The sequence below is a fragment of the Malurus melanocephalus genome, unplaced genomic scaffold (assembly GCF_030028575.1).
Source record: "Malurus melanocephalus ecotype Western Australia unplaced genomic scaffold, MMel_1.1 scaffold_571, whole genome shotgun sequence".
In the NCBI taxonomy this organism is placed as follows: domain Eukaryota; kingdom Metazoa; phylum Chordata; class Aves; order Passeriformes; family Maluridae; genus Malurus; species Malurus melanocephalus.
In genome coordinates, this window is record NW_026623803.1 from 4,326 (window position 1) to 16,898 (window position 12,573).

The 12,573-nt window shown below is 40.8% G+C and overlaps 1 protein-coding gene across 1 annotated transcript in view; it reads left to right on the forward strand.

Moving 5' to 3' along the window:
- BMP2K (BMP2 inducible kinase) overlaps positions 1–12,573 on the forward strand; it is a gene marked incomplete at its 5' end in the record, with an annotated part of 28,277 nt that overhangs the window by 1,414 nt on the left and 14,290 nt on the right. Inside the window, 11 exons of the mRNA XM_057382499.1 lie at positions 106–248; positions 528–649; positions 1,658–1,739; positions 2,350–2,482; positions 4,672–4,775; positions 6,147–6,226; positions 7,051–7,211; positions 8,484–8,665; positions 9,257–9,352; positions 10,017–10,198; positions 10,971–11,128. Of these exons, the coding sequence (XP_057238482.1) occupies positions 106–248; positions 528–649; positions 1,658–1,739; positions 2,350–2,482; positions 4,672–4,775; positions 6,147–6,226; positions 7,051–7,211; positions 8,484–8,665; positions 9,257–9,352; positions 10,017–10,198; positions 10,971–11,128 (1,443 nt within the window). The remainder of the gene's footprint in view (positions 1–105; positions 249–527; positions 650–1,657; positions 1,740–2,349; positions 2,483–4,671; positions 4,776–6,146; positions 6,227–7,050; positions 7,212–8,483; positions 8,666–9,256; positions 9,353–10,016; positions 10,199–10,970; positions 11,129–12,573) is intronic.

Sequence of the window (12,573 nt, forward strand, 5' to 3'; positions counted from 1 at the left end):
TAACTCTGGAAAACTTTCTTGCATCATATTTGGACTTAATGCGTGTAAGTAAGTCTTCTGTACCTGATAGGAATTACTTCAAAGAAATTTCTCCTGTTACTTTAGCTGGGCAGGTTGTGAACCAGATGAACCAGCGTCTGCAGACAGGCTTCACCGAGGCAGAAATAATGAGAATATTCTGTGACACCTGTGAAGCTATTGCACGGTTGCATCAATGCAAAACACCTATAGTYCAYCGGGATCTGAAGGTAGGAACTTTGCCATGAGGAAGTCCAGGCTAAAATCAGTGATCTGCTTGAAAAGGATTGAGGATATAGGAGAGGTTTCCCTCAGCCAGACTTCTAGTTGGGAGCTTGCTGTTGGTGGAGCTATAAATAGACATTAACCATAGGACATAATTTATCACTAAAACCAAGTTTATCGGTTGATTTTTCTGAAAACTTCTGTTTGTGTATGAGAACATGTACACTTAACCTGGAAATTAATGCTCTTATATTAACCTACTTGTATGTTGATTTCCTTTCAAGGTGGAGAATCTGTTGTTAAATGATAATGGGAACTATGTTCTCTGTGATTTTGGCAGTGCCACTAACAAATACCTGAACCCTCAAAAAGATGGTGTTAACATGGTTGAAGAAGAAATTAAAAAGTAAGTGTACTTTTAGGTGAYCTGTCATAGGCAATGATAGTGCTGACAGGAAACTCCACATACAATAGTGTGGTATGTGTGTATCACTAATGAATTGAAATTAAGGGCTGATCTTGAATTAATTTTGTCATAAATGTAATAAAAGACTGGAACTATTTGATAATATTTCTTCCATTTATTCAAAGGTGTTTTTCCAAAACAGATTCTTAAATATAAAACTGTTGGAAAAAAACACGCTGGTGTGAAATTAATTTGTTCAAAAATATATGTTTGGTCACTGGCCATTTTAGGAGTTGGATATTTTTAGTTTGTGCTGTTTTAATACTGCTAAGCAAATACTTGCTAAGATAACAAGAACTGATGTAAATAAGCATTGCAMTGGATTTATGTAGAGTCTCGTTTACAGAGTGTGGTCCATATTTGTTCTCCTRACACTGATCAGAAAATTATTTCAACATTTTGTAGACACACTCTTGAAAACGTGTCTAACATATCTAACATGTATTACTTTGGTTCTGCCCCTCTRGGCTATCTGCTGCAGCGGGGTAAATACAGGCTGCTTGTTTTTAAGTCACGATGCAGGTTTTTTCCAGCTCTGAAGTACTTGAACAACCAGTTTAGCAGTTGTTTGGACTGTTAGTGTTTTCAAATGTGCATTCTATATGTTTCAGGATTAGCTCTATAGGGAGAGCCCTTGTAGGACTGTGCAGTTACCCCTCCCAGATGATTGGCTGCTTAYGCACAGTCATTGGCAAAAGTCTGTGCTTTTGGGGGAACAATGCTCAAAGCAAATTTTAGCTGACTTATTCTTGTGTATGATAGTTGATATTGCTGTGCCAGATGTTATTTGTGATGCTGCAAATGCAGTAATGACTTGGATCATGCAAGACAATTGCAGGCACATGTCTGCAACTTGTGTGAGTGGTGTGTGCACAGTGGATGGGGAAAACACCCTCTCAGTTCTGAGGCAAGGGTTTTAGTTATGTGCTCTCTGGTTTGTATTGCTAGGTACACAACGCTGTCGTACAGAGCTCCTGAGATGATCAATCTGTATGGAGGAAAGCCAATTACTACCAAGGCAGATATATGGGTGAGCAAAAAATCAGGTAGTATGATAAGTGGGATTGGTTAGGGAGGGGGAAAAATTAATTATGGAAAATCAAATACATTGGGCAGAACACACAACAGTAGAGAGATCTTGGGTGGTTAGATTTCCTGTAAGTAAAATGAATGCTGTGTTCTATTTTTTTTTTTAATTTAAAGGAAGGGGGGAAATGGTTTAGAACTTTTCTTTTTTTGTTGGCTCTAGTTTTTCTTTGATAGTCCCCAATGATTTCTCATGGAAACCTGTYGGTAGCATGATCAAGAAAGGTGTGTTTTATTGGCTGATACGCAGAGGAGAAAATAAACAGAAATTTAGTGCAAAGAGAAGCAGTATCTCTGGGTGTTACGACCCTGAGAATGCAGATGTTGGTATGCTCTGGTTTTATACTTGGTCTGCTGCAGACATCAGTGGAAGAGCACGTGTTGTTAGAGCTGCTTTTGATCCCTCAGCAGTGTTCCAGAGTGCATCTCCTCCACAGCGTGTGAGCATCTGCCGTAGCCAGGGTGCAGTGTCTTGTTGGTGCTGCCTTGTTGTGTCCTGTTGTGTCACAGGCTTGCTCTCAGCCCCTCTCAGTTCCTGTGTTTGTCTTTTACAGGCACTGGGCTGCTTGCTGTACAAACTGTGCTTCTTCTCCCTTCCCTTTGGAGAAAGTCAAGTAGCCATTTGTGATGGAAGCTTCACCATCCCGGACAGCTCGCGCTACTCSCACAGCGTTCACTGCTTGATCAGTAAGTGCACAGCCATGCACAYGTCTTGTGTCTCACAAAGCCCAGAAAGCACAGCAAGTGCTGCTAAACACTAGCAGTGTGAAGAGCTACCATGTTCAGCTGGGCCTCTCAATTCCCCAAGAGCATTACTGAAGTTCCAAGACCCTTTTGATTTCTCTGGGACTGAAGGATGATTTTTTTTTTCCTTAGGTGTCCACAAGTCCCRAAGGAATAGGAGGAATGCAATGAGTACTTGTGTTTATTATGTASCTCCATTTATTCATATTTCCCTTTTGCTCTCAAGTGTCAGATGCTGACAGTGTTTTCTATCCAAATTGGATGAAGTGCTGAGATAAATTTGAAGTGCAGGTTTAGCATATCAACATCCATGTGCTGACATTAATTGCCTTGGGGACAATTTTATAGTAGTTCCATGATTTGTACCAGCACAAAATGTGGAAAATTTTGTGCAACCCCAAGTGTTAGACATGACCTCTAGCAAAAGTTTGGAAGYATGAAGTGTATGAAGGAAAACCTTGAACAAGGAGCAACTCAGAGGCTTGTGATTCATCTGTAACCCAGGCACATAGATATGTGAGCTAATATTTACACTTATCATAAGTATCTTCTTTGTCTTCAACTTAGAGTAGGCTCACTTGAAAGAATGTGATGGACAGAATATGAAAAATTCAACAAGTTTGAATAGGAGCTCATATAACTTTTAAGTTATGGATGTGTTGACCGCACAGTTTATGCTTTTATGTAATAGGCAATACCAGATCCAAATCTCTTTTTTGAGTGCACATTCATAATTGTGAAACAGCAGTTATGATGGTAAGCACTTGCCTTCTGCCAATACTGACAAAACGACATGAATTTTCAAATTACTTCAGTACTGTTCTCTGTCTGAGCGGTGCTTTTTTTTTTTAGAGGAGTATGGGTTTTAATCACTTTTCCCATGTATGAATGCAGATTTTAAATTTCAGTGAAGTGCTGTGCCTGGATGAGCAATACTGGCATGGAATATGTGTGGGTGGGGCAGAATGTCTTGATGTAAACTTCCCTTCTTTCCACTTGGAGCGGAAGCCATAAAAAGCTGCAGTTGATCATAAAAGGTATTTCAGGGGCTGTGGCTTCATCTCTGCTCTTTTACAAGGCCAGGGGTGGGGAGCAACAAGCTGGGTATACTCCCTCCATGAATTAACATTTCAGAATCAAGTGGCAGGAGTCACTTCAGTGAGTACTCTGCTTCCATGTCATGGTGCTGCCCCTGAGAGTTGGAATTCGTTATTTTGTAACATCTATTAAAAATTAAACTTCCAGTGAACTGTACAGAACATGAAATACTGGCTTTGTGTAAAATTCTAGCATCTGTTTAAAAATATATTTTCAACTTACTGAGAAATTTTTGTAAAATTATGTGTAAGGTTGGCTGTACTACTGAGCCACTGTGCGAGTGTAGTTCACTTTGCTCATCAAAAGTGAGAAGTTATATTTTTGTAGGTTGTTCATTTACCTCATAGCAGAACATATTTTTAGAGGCTTAGACTTTTTCTGGAAGCGTGTTTTATTGTTTATTTAGGTTCTCTGGTTATCTAGGCAACATTGCCTGATTATGTATATTGTGTTATATTGGAAACAATATCAAGTAACTTTGATTTCTTGGAAAAAGACCAAACCTTTTAATTTGGGAAGCAAATGTTTGAGAGGAAACACCAGGAATTGTGCGTCTTGTCAGGGAAAAGTCCTTTCATTCATGAAATTATTTTTTTTATATGCAGGATTGTTCATGGTCAATGAAACATACAGACTAGGAGTGATAAATGTTAGCATGATGCAGTTAGTTCTGTCAATCTCCTTTTAGCTACRTTGAATTTTTTATTAACCTTGGAAAATGCTGGTGCTGTGAGTTGGTTTTGTGTTGTTTCTCTCTGCAGTTTCTAATTCCTACTTCGGTTTAGCTCTCTTTTGCAAAGCTGAGTGTCAGGATATCAAGCAGCATAGATGTTCTACAGTTGTTTTTGACCCTATAAACTACTTGACTTAAAAGTATTAAAATAAAATTCCCCCAAATCCAAGATAAGAGTGCAGATGACTGTTTTGGTGGTAAGCTTATTTGGTGGAGCTGCTGAATTTCTCCTTGGTGRTAGCATGCTGTCTCAACAGGCTTTTTGAGATATAGCAGTGATAAGTCTTATCAATTTTTGCAGGATATATGCTTGAACCAGATCAAGAGCAGAGACCTGATATCTTTCAAGTATCTTACTTTGCCTTTAAAATTGCCAAAAAGGATTGTCCAGTGTCTAATATTAATGTAAGTACTGTTGAATTCCTTCAGTATTTTCAGTGTGTTATATAGGTGGTATTGAGAAGTCTGTCACATGAGCTGAGTGATCAGTTCTGTCCCATGCCTGCTTTCTGCCTGTAAAACAGAGAGCATGTGTACACACAGTATGAGCTCTCTGTACACAAAACATGCTCTTAATTTTGAGGGGGTAGTTTYATGAACTATATTGATACTGCACCATTTCCTGGCTTAGGATTTTAGCCATTGGAATCTTCATACAATCTATATGAAATATGCAGATATTACCCTTGTTGACAGTAGCAGGCTTAGTGTTGTAAGTGTAGTGTCAAGAGCGTGTATGTTTGCTCTGGATAAAGCCTTGTCTCAATCATCCTTAGCAATTGTGTTAGTCCACTGGAAGTACTCAGAGAGCTGGAGAGCAAACAGAGCAGTACTTGGGCCAGCCTCTGATTTTACCCTTGCTTTCCATGGGGGTCTGAGCTTGCTCTCCAAGATCACTTGCTTCACGTGGAATTACTGTGTAATGGGATTTGGGGACACTTAGCTGATATTGAGTATTACAAAGTGGTTCTCAAGTGAAGTTTCAGGAAAAATCCATCTCAAAATTGAGTTTGCAGCAGGTATCAATCAAGTGATCTGTCCTCAGAGGCAGAGAAGTGAACTCTGGGATCCCTTTGAATTCCATTTTTCCTTTATCATTGTAGAAGGAGGTGCTCAGTAAATTGGAGTGTTGCCTTTTGGAARCACAGACTAAAATAAACTGGGACATCTGGAAATATTTGATCATTAATTGTCTCTRTTATTTGTGGCCAGGTTTAATTTGCATTCAGTGCGTGCGTTTGTCATTAGAGATGATGGGTTTCCTCCTTTGCCCCAAAGTGCCATATTCCTTGTAAAACATAGTCTAGGYGATGTGGGATTCATTCAGCAATGGGATTGAGGTKGGGGYAAGATATAAAAGCCTRTTGAAGCTTTGGTGCTGCATGGTTYTCTGGAATTGTGTTCTGGTGGAAGAGCTCAGTGGGGTAAAAACGATTTCCTCCAAAKACTGGGCTTTGATACAGTTCTTAAGTGTGAGGCTAAAGTAAGTCTGTGCAGTCACACAAAAATACTTGGAGAATGTGTTGTGCTCATGTAAATGAAGTGAGGTAGTTGACAAAAGAGTCAGACCAGTCAGGTTCTGCTTCACTTCTGCAACAGACTGAGAGGATATAGAGATACTGTTAAGTTAACACCTTTTTCATATACAGCTGTGAGTTCTGCTTGAAGCCTTGTAGTGTGGAGGTCTTGAACCCAAGTGTTCCTCTTCAATATGTACTGAATTTTTTTCTTTCAGGATTTTGGTTTTTTAATTTATTCCAATTTATTTTTCCCAAGAATTCTCCTGTCCCTTCAACTCTTCCTGAACCCATGACAGCTAGTGAGGCRGCTGCTAGAAAAAGCCAAATAAAAGCAAGGTGAGAAAAAGATGTGACTTGCATTTTCTTCCTCCTAATGTTGTTAAGCTACATGTTTGTTTAAAGCCTGTTTTAATATTCTTGTTAATAAGTGAAATATTACCTCAGTAGTAGTCATTAGATAAACTGCATTTCTAAGAGCTTCAGGTATCTGTTTGGATTCCACTCCTTTGCTTTTTTCATTATATTGAGAATCCAGGCAGAGAAAYTGAGAGCCTGATGTTTTGAAGGTAAATGGGTTTTATTTGTTTCTGAGAAATTCCAGTTTTTATGGATTATTTTTCCCTGTCTTTGGGAAAGTAACTGTCTTTGTTAGTAGAAACAAACACAAGACCTTGGTAATTCCTGTTTATGCTTTTCGTTTCTGCTGTGATATAGTGTGTTAATGCTGATGCTGGATGAATCCTTTACTCTTTCATTCCTTGTTGGAAGTGTTTGGGTTTGAATCTACCAGCAAGCAGATTCTTTTAGTGGCTCAGATACTTTTATATTTGGCTATAACTATCAGCTCTGTTTACAAAAAATAGAAACAAAAACATAAGGAATTAGTATAAGTAGAAATTACTTGACATAACACATAAGATATCCTTTCTCTTATTTCTTGCACATATTACCAGTAATCAAGTTTCTAGTTACAGATTTTGGACTCAAGCACAGGACTGGAGCTTTAGGAAGCGAATTTTAAGTTACTTAYGTGCAGTGCAGAAGTAGAGTAGCACATAATTAAGACATGACTGAGCTATTAAGAGATGTACTGTGTGTAATTTGAATAGAAATAGTTGGTTTTTCATCAATATCTTCTATGGGAAAATTTGTCCTTTCAGGATAACAGATGCTGTTGGACCAACAGAAACCTCAATTGCACCACGACAAAGACCAAAGGCCAATTCAAGCACTGCCCCTTCCAGTGTGCTGGCAATCCAGAGCTCAGCAACTCCTGTCAAAGTACAAGTTCCTGGGGAATTTGGTAATCGTGGGCAAAAAGGTAAATTAACATCTAAGGATGGACCAAAATAAACACAGAAGTAACTGAGCCTTCATTCTTSTTGTTGTTCAACTACGGATAATGCTTAAAACTCAGGTTTTATTGCTGTTATTTTTTTATATTCCAAAAACCAAATCTTCATCATGATGTCTGAAAGACTTTAAATGTGTGAGTTGTAGATGTGAATTGCGACAAAAACTGAAAACAGATTATTGAGAACCTGTTTTTTCATTGTGCTTAGCACTGGTTTTTGGATGAACTTGCCCACTGCAGACAGAAGTTTATCCTTGTTTTGACTTGCAAATGATTCACAGAAAGTACAGAACTGTTCTGTAACAAACTGAGGTTTTTGTAATAGGAAAAACACTGTGCCTCAAGAAGTCGTGAGACAGCACCAATGTGCTGGAGGTATTTGTAGGCTGGAACCATGTCAGTTCTCTCATGTGTAGTGAATCTGTCATGCATGGCACTGTGGGTGCAGGAGGACTTGGGGAAAACTCAGTAGCATGAAATGGGTTTTTGAAAAATCATGTTTCTGTCTGTCATTCAGGAAGAGTTACAGCTCGGATAAATACTCAGTTAAATAGTTTATGATGTTTATTGCACTTCATGCTGTTATGTGTCTGCTGCTGAAGAGTGGCTTCAGGGGTGGTATTGGAAAAGGATCAGAAGGTCACTGAGAGCGTTTGTGTCCTAGATCTAAACACTTTTTACTAGGTGGAATCCACATAACATCCAGCTTGAAAAGCTTTTTCTGTTATGACAAGGAACAGATCATTCCTCAGTGCTTAAGAGTATAGAACACATTGTGCAATAGAGAAATTTATGGTAGTGACTGTTTCTTAATAGGTTGCAAAAGCAATTGAATGGCAAAATTTATCAGGTTCTGTTTAAGGGAATTTGATGGGCGAGCTAATAGTTTCCTTAGGAAAAAGAATTCAAAATATGTCTGTTTTGAATTCAGACAAAAGCTGTATGCTTTGATGTAAGGGTTTGAGATCCTGCAGTGTGTAGCTTAAGTGTTAGTAAAGCAGAAATCTGGAACCCAGCTTGCTGTTACGATGCCAGAGGAAGCTTCCAGCATCTTGCAGGTAGAAATGGTTCATTTGCAGGAGTTACTTTTGAAGAAGTGCACTTGTTGTGTACCAGCTGTGGTGGCTGTCAGCCTGGGAAGGGAAGCTCCCAGCCTGTGTCACCTTGACCTGTCCAACTGCCAGGGAGAGCTGTGGCTGAAGCTGAGGCTCTGGATGTCAGCAGTGTTGTCTGTCACAGGAACCACGCGGCCGGGGAGCGGCCAAGATGTGTCCCAGGCCCARGGGAGCAYCCCACAGCAGCACAGGGTCCTGCAGCAGCTGCAGCAGGGAGACTGGAGACTGCAGCAGCTGCACCACTTGCAGCAGCAGCAGCAGCAGCAGCAGCAGCAGCCCGCCGTGCAGGACACCTACATCCAGCAGGTACAGTCCAACCCGTCAGACAAGTGTCTGAGACACTTTGTGTGTTAATAACACTTGGAGTCGTGCCAGTTCAACACTTCTGCTCTTGCTGCCTGTTTTCCCAGCTTAAAGAGTTCCTGCCTCTTCTTACTGTGCATTGTCCCTTCATAGGCCCTGTAATATGTATCATGGAAAGTTGCTTGCTTTGTGCTGTGTTATTTTTGCTGAATTCCAGCTTGCTTTGCATCACCATTGTGTGACTTAACTAAAGGCTTTACCTATGTGCAAAGGAGCTCGGGTTAAATGTTAGGGGTTACCTAGGTAATTATGATGTGCTTGCTCTAAGTCGCTTCTTGTGCACCAGTGCTGAATATGTGGTCAGATTTCTTTTTTTTTTTTTTTTAAGAATTGTAAGGGGAGTGGGGAAAGGAAAGAGCTTCCAAACAGAATTATTAAAATGCATTGACTGCATTGCAAGCTGGTTCTTGATTGTGATATCTTAATTGAAAATGCTGTGGAGTCCTAGATGTGATATTCAGAAGAAGGATTAATTAAAATATCTATTTCTGAGGGGGCATTGTGACTTTTGAAAGCTGTTTTTTGTCTTTGCAGTATCACCAAGCAGTGCACCAGCAGATGGTCCAGCAGCAGCTGTTGCTGCAGTCTGTGTACCAGCAGCAGCCTGCCCACTCCCAGTATCCTGCCATGGTATGTCACAGAGACRGTGCAGTCGGAAAATATGGCCTGTGCTTGTAAATCTTGTGTAGGTGCAGTGAGAGAAGTGCCTGGGTAGTTGTAATGAGCTGTGGACACCGTAAATAGTGAGCAGTTTGACATCTAAAATGATACTTGGTGGGAAGTTAAGATTTCACAACCTAGTTTGGATTGTCTGGAGTTGCCCTTATGTATTAATTATAGGGTGGGCTCTATCTCAAGTTTTGTAGGGAGGGCTGTGCTCATTTGAAGCATACTTGGTTGGGATTTCCAGTACTGGCCACAGCAGCAAATACATGGTACATGACAAAGTGACAGAAGACAGTGGTGTCCAGCTCTTACTTGAAAGGCAAGAGAGCTGACGGTTTTATAAAAATCAGGAGAAGTTGTCCTGAAATCTTACTAAGATTTGAAAATAGAGTGTGATGAAAATGGAATTAGCAGTGCTGCAGTAGCATATATTTGGTTTGTAATAATTAATAAGTCTAGGTGGTGACACACTGGAAAAGTAAACGCATCTCACTGACGGTTTGGAGCAGTTTCTCTGGCCCTGTGTGATCTGGATTGTGGTGGGGGGTGTGTTTGGCTGCAGGAGCAGTGCAGAAGAGATGGAGGCAGCCCCGTGTGTGTTTTGGTAACACAGTTCTCATTTCCCCAGGTGCAGCAGTACCAGCAGGCTCTCCTGCAGCAGCAGATGCTGGCTCAGCAGCGGGCACAGCACGTGCAGTCCCCTGAATATATCACTTCTCCWCAAGACTTTGCACCAGCCTTAATCTCCTACCCCCGGTCGCTCTCAGTGCATGGTGGAACAGTGGCAGATCCTCCCTACCCTACAAACAGGTGAGAATTGTGGCTCAGGTGAGCCCCGGGGTTACTTGTGCTTTACATTGCTAATGGTGGTTAGCACTGTCAAATCCTTTCCTCAGAAATYACTTGCTTTGATAGTAAGAGATTACTTAGAGCAGTTGGACAGTGGGTGTTCAGTGGTAAAGGATATTTTGGGAGCAAAGTGAGACAGTTTGTTAACAGATGAGCCTGGTACAATTTTTGAAAGGATCTGTCTTCCAGTATTTCTTGTTCATGGACTTAGTCCTGGAACTGATTGCTTGGAGGGTCAGTAGCCTATGTTGAATGAGGTTATGAGCATCTGAAGGGAATTTCAAACACCCTGTTAAGAGCAGCGTTGTAGTTGGCATTGTTGTGCTAGGGCTGCTAACCCTGTGCTCAGAGGTGTCACCTGAGTATGTWACATGATGTACACCCCAGCAGTGGCCCTTGGAACTGCCTTTGCTAATAAATGSTAATGAAGGATGGCTTTGTCATGAGTTCTTGTGAGCAACAGTGTATGTAATGTAAAAAACCCCTTCCTTTCTGATTTAAAAATTTAAAAAAATTGTACAGTTGTATTAATTTTAGAAACCAGGTTATATATTGATACAGGTTCCTACTACACTTCCCTTAAATTAGCCTTCAGAATTGTTGGGATGAGCTGTTAATGCATGCGTGTTGCTTGTGTGTAGTACTTTGCATTATGAAGCACATCTTAGATTTTGATCCTGATAACTGATCCTGTCATGTTTGTCTTTTTTGCTTCCCTGAACCGCCTGCACAGGTCAGGTATTGCTGATGCTGAAGCGATTGCCAATTACCCCAAGCAGAATATCAGTAACCCACCCGACATGTCAGGTTGGAACCCGTTTGGAGAGGACAATTTTTCCAAGCTGACAGAGGAGGAGCTGCTGGACAGAGAGTTTGACCTGCTCAGATCAAGTAAGGGACGCTTGAAGGCTTACTTTGCTTCCCAGTAAATGAGGGCTCTGTGGTTGCTCAGCAGTTCCAACACCTGCTTGTCCAAGGACCGTGCAGGCTGTGTGCAGAACATTCTTTCTGAGCATTTGAGGGCACAGTTGGGCCTGTCTTCTTCCTTTCCTTTTCCTTTTTGMAAACGTGTGCAATAGGAACTCACCGTCTGAAACTGGTAGTTACTGGCTTCATTACTGCAGAAATGGTAATATCTTAGCTCTTCAGCACTGCATTGTGTCTCCTTCACTGTCAAGAGGCTCTCAACAGCAGAGGTATGTTGTCAGATGGGAAGAGAATTTTGGCTGCTTGCTTTATTCCTTTCCAGCTTTTTTCTTGCACACCAGAGCAGAAGATTCTGTGGGGGTCTGATATGTCCTTTGAAAATGCCTGAAAGAAAATTGATCTATTACATTATGTTAATGTTTTGTACTGTCCTTTCTGAGTGGCTACATGTAAGGGCTGCTTTATTGTACTGATATGGCAATAGTTGAATAAAATTTTTCCTCGTGAAGTCAGTTATCTCCATGGTTTTTACTTGGAATTGCTTTCTCTTCTTAATTGCTGAACACACATTTGCTAGTTGCTCTTCCCATAACTGGTTTTGTTGAGATCAGATTTATTAGTGGGACTTGGAAAATGTGACAGTGRTAAAAAAACAGATTGTGTATGCTTGGCTGTCTATCAGCAAGTTTCTTGCAATTAAAAGTACAGTGAAGTTGAATTTCAAGTAACTGAAAAGAAGTACTTTGCATTCAGTTGAGTATTTTTCTTATTGGATGTGCACATTACCTGGGAACCCTTCAGGAAAAGTAACTGGGTGGGTTTGTTTGTGAAGCTCTGGYTGATAGTTTTCCCTGGTATCCTGGTTTTCCCTTGTCTCCTGTTTTTGAGATGGGAATGTAGTCTGCACRCATTATACAGTCAAATGTTTCAGTGCTAGCTGGGGAAAATGGCTAATGTATTAGCTGAAATTAAGCATTCCTTCCAAATCCAAGTTAAGGATTTGATTCAGTAGTAGAACTGTATGCTCCTTGCAAATGTAGCCCCAAGTCTTTTGAAATAATGCACTTGAGGATCTGGAGCAGGTTATTTTGAACCAGAGGTCAGCACTGCAGCACCCACTTTCAGAATCTGTAGCTGTTGGAYTCCTGGCAGTACTTAAGTCACTTCGATGAGATTGATGTGTTTAAGCCACAGGTTTTGAACAAACACAAGTACCAACGAGGATGATAACCAAGGCTCGTTTTGGGCTCAGCTCTTCAAGGTAATTGAGTGCACAGGAGAGCTGTGTGTGATAACGCACCTCATACGCTGTAGGTGAGAGGTGCAGTAAAATAAACTCGCCAGCTCTGCTCAGCAAAAACCAGCTTTGGGGTGGTCACTCSCAGAGAGGAGGTGCAGAAATAACCCGC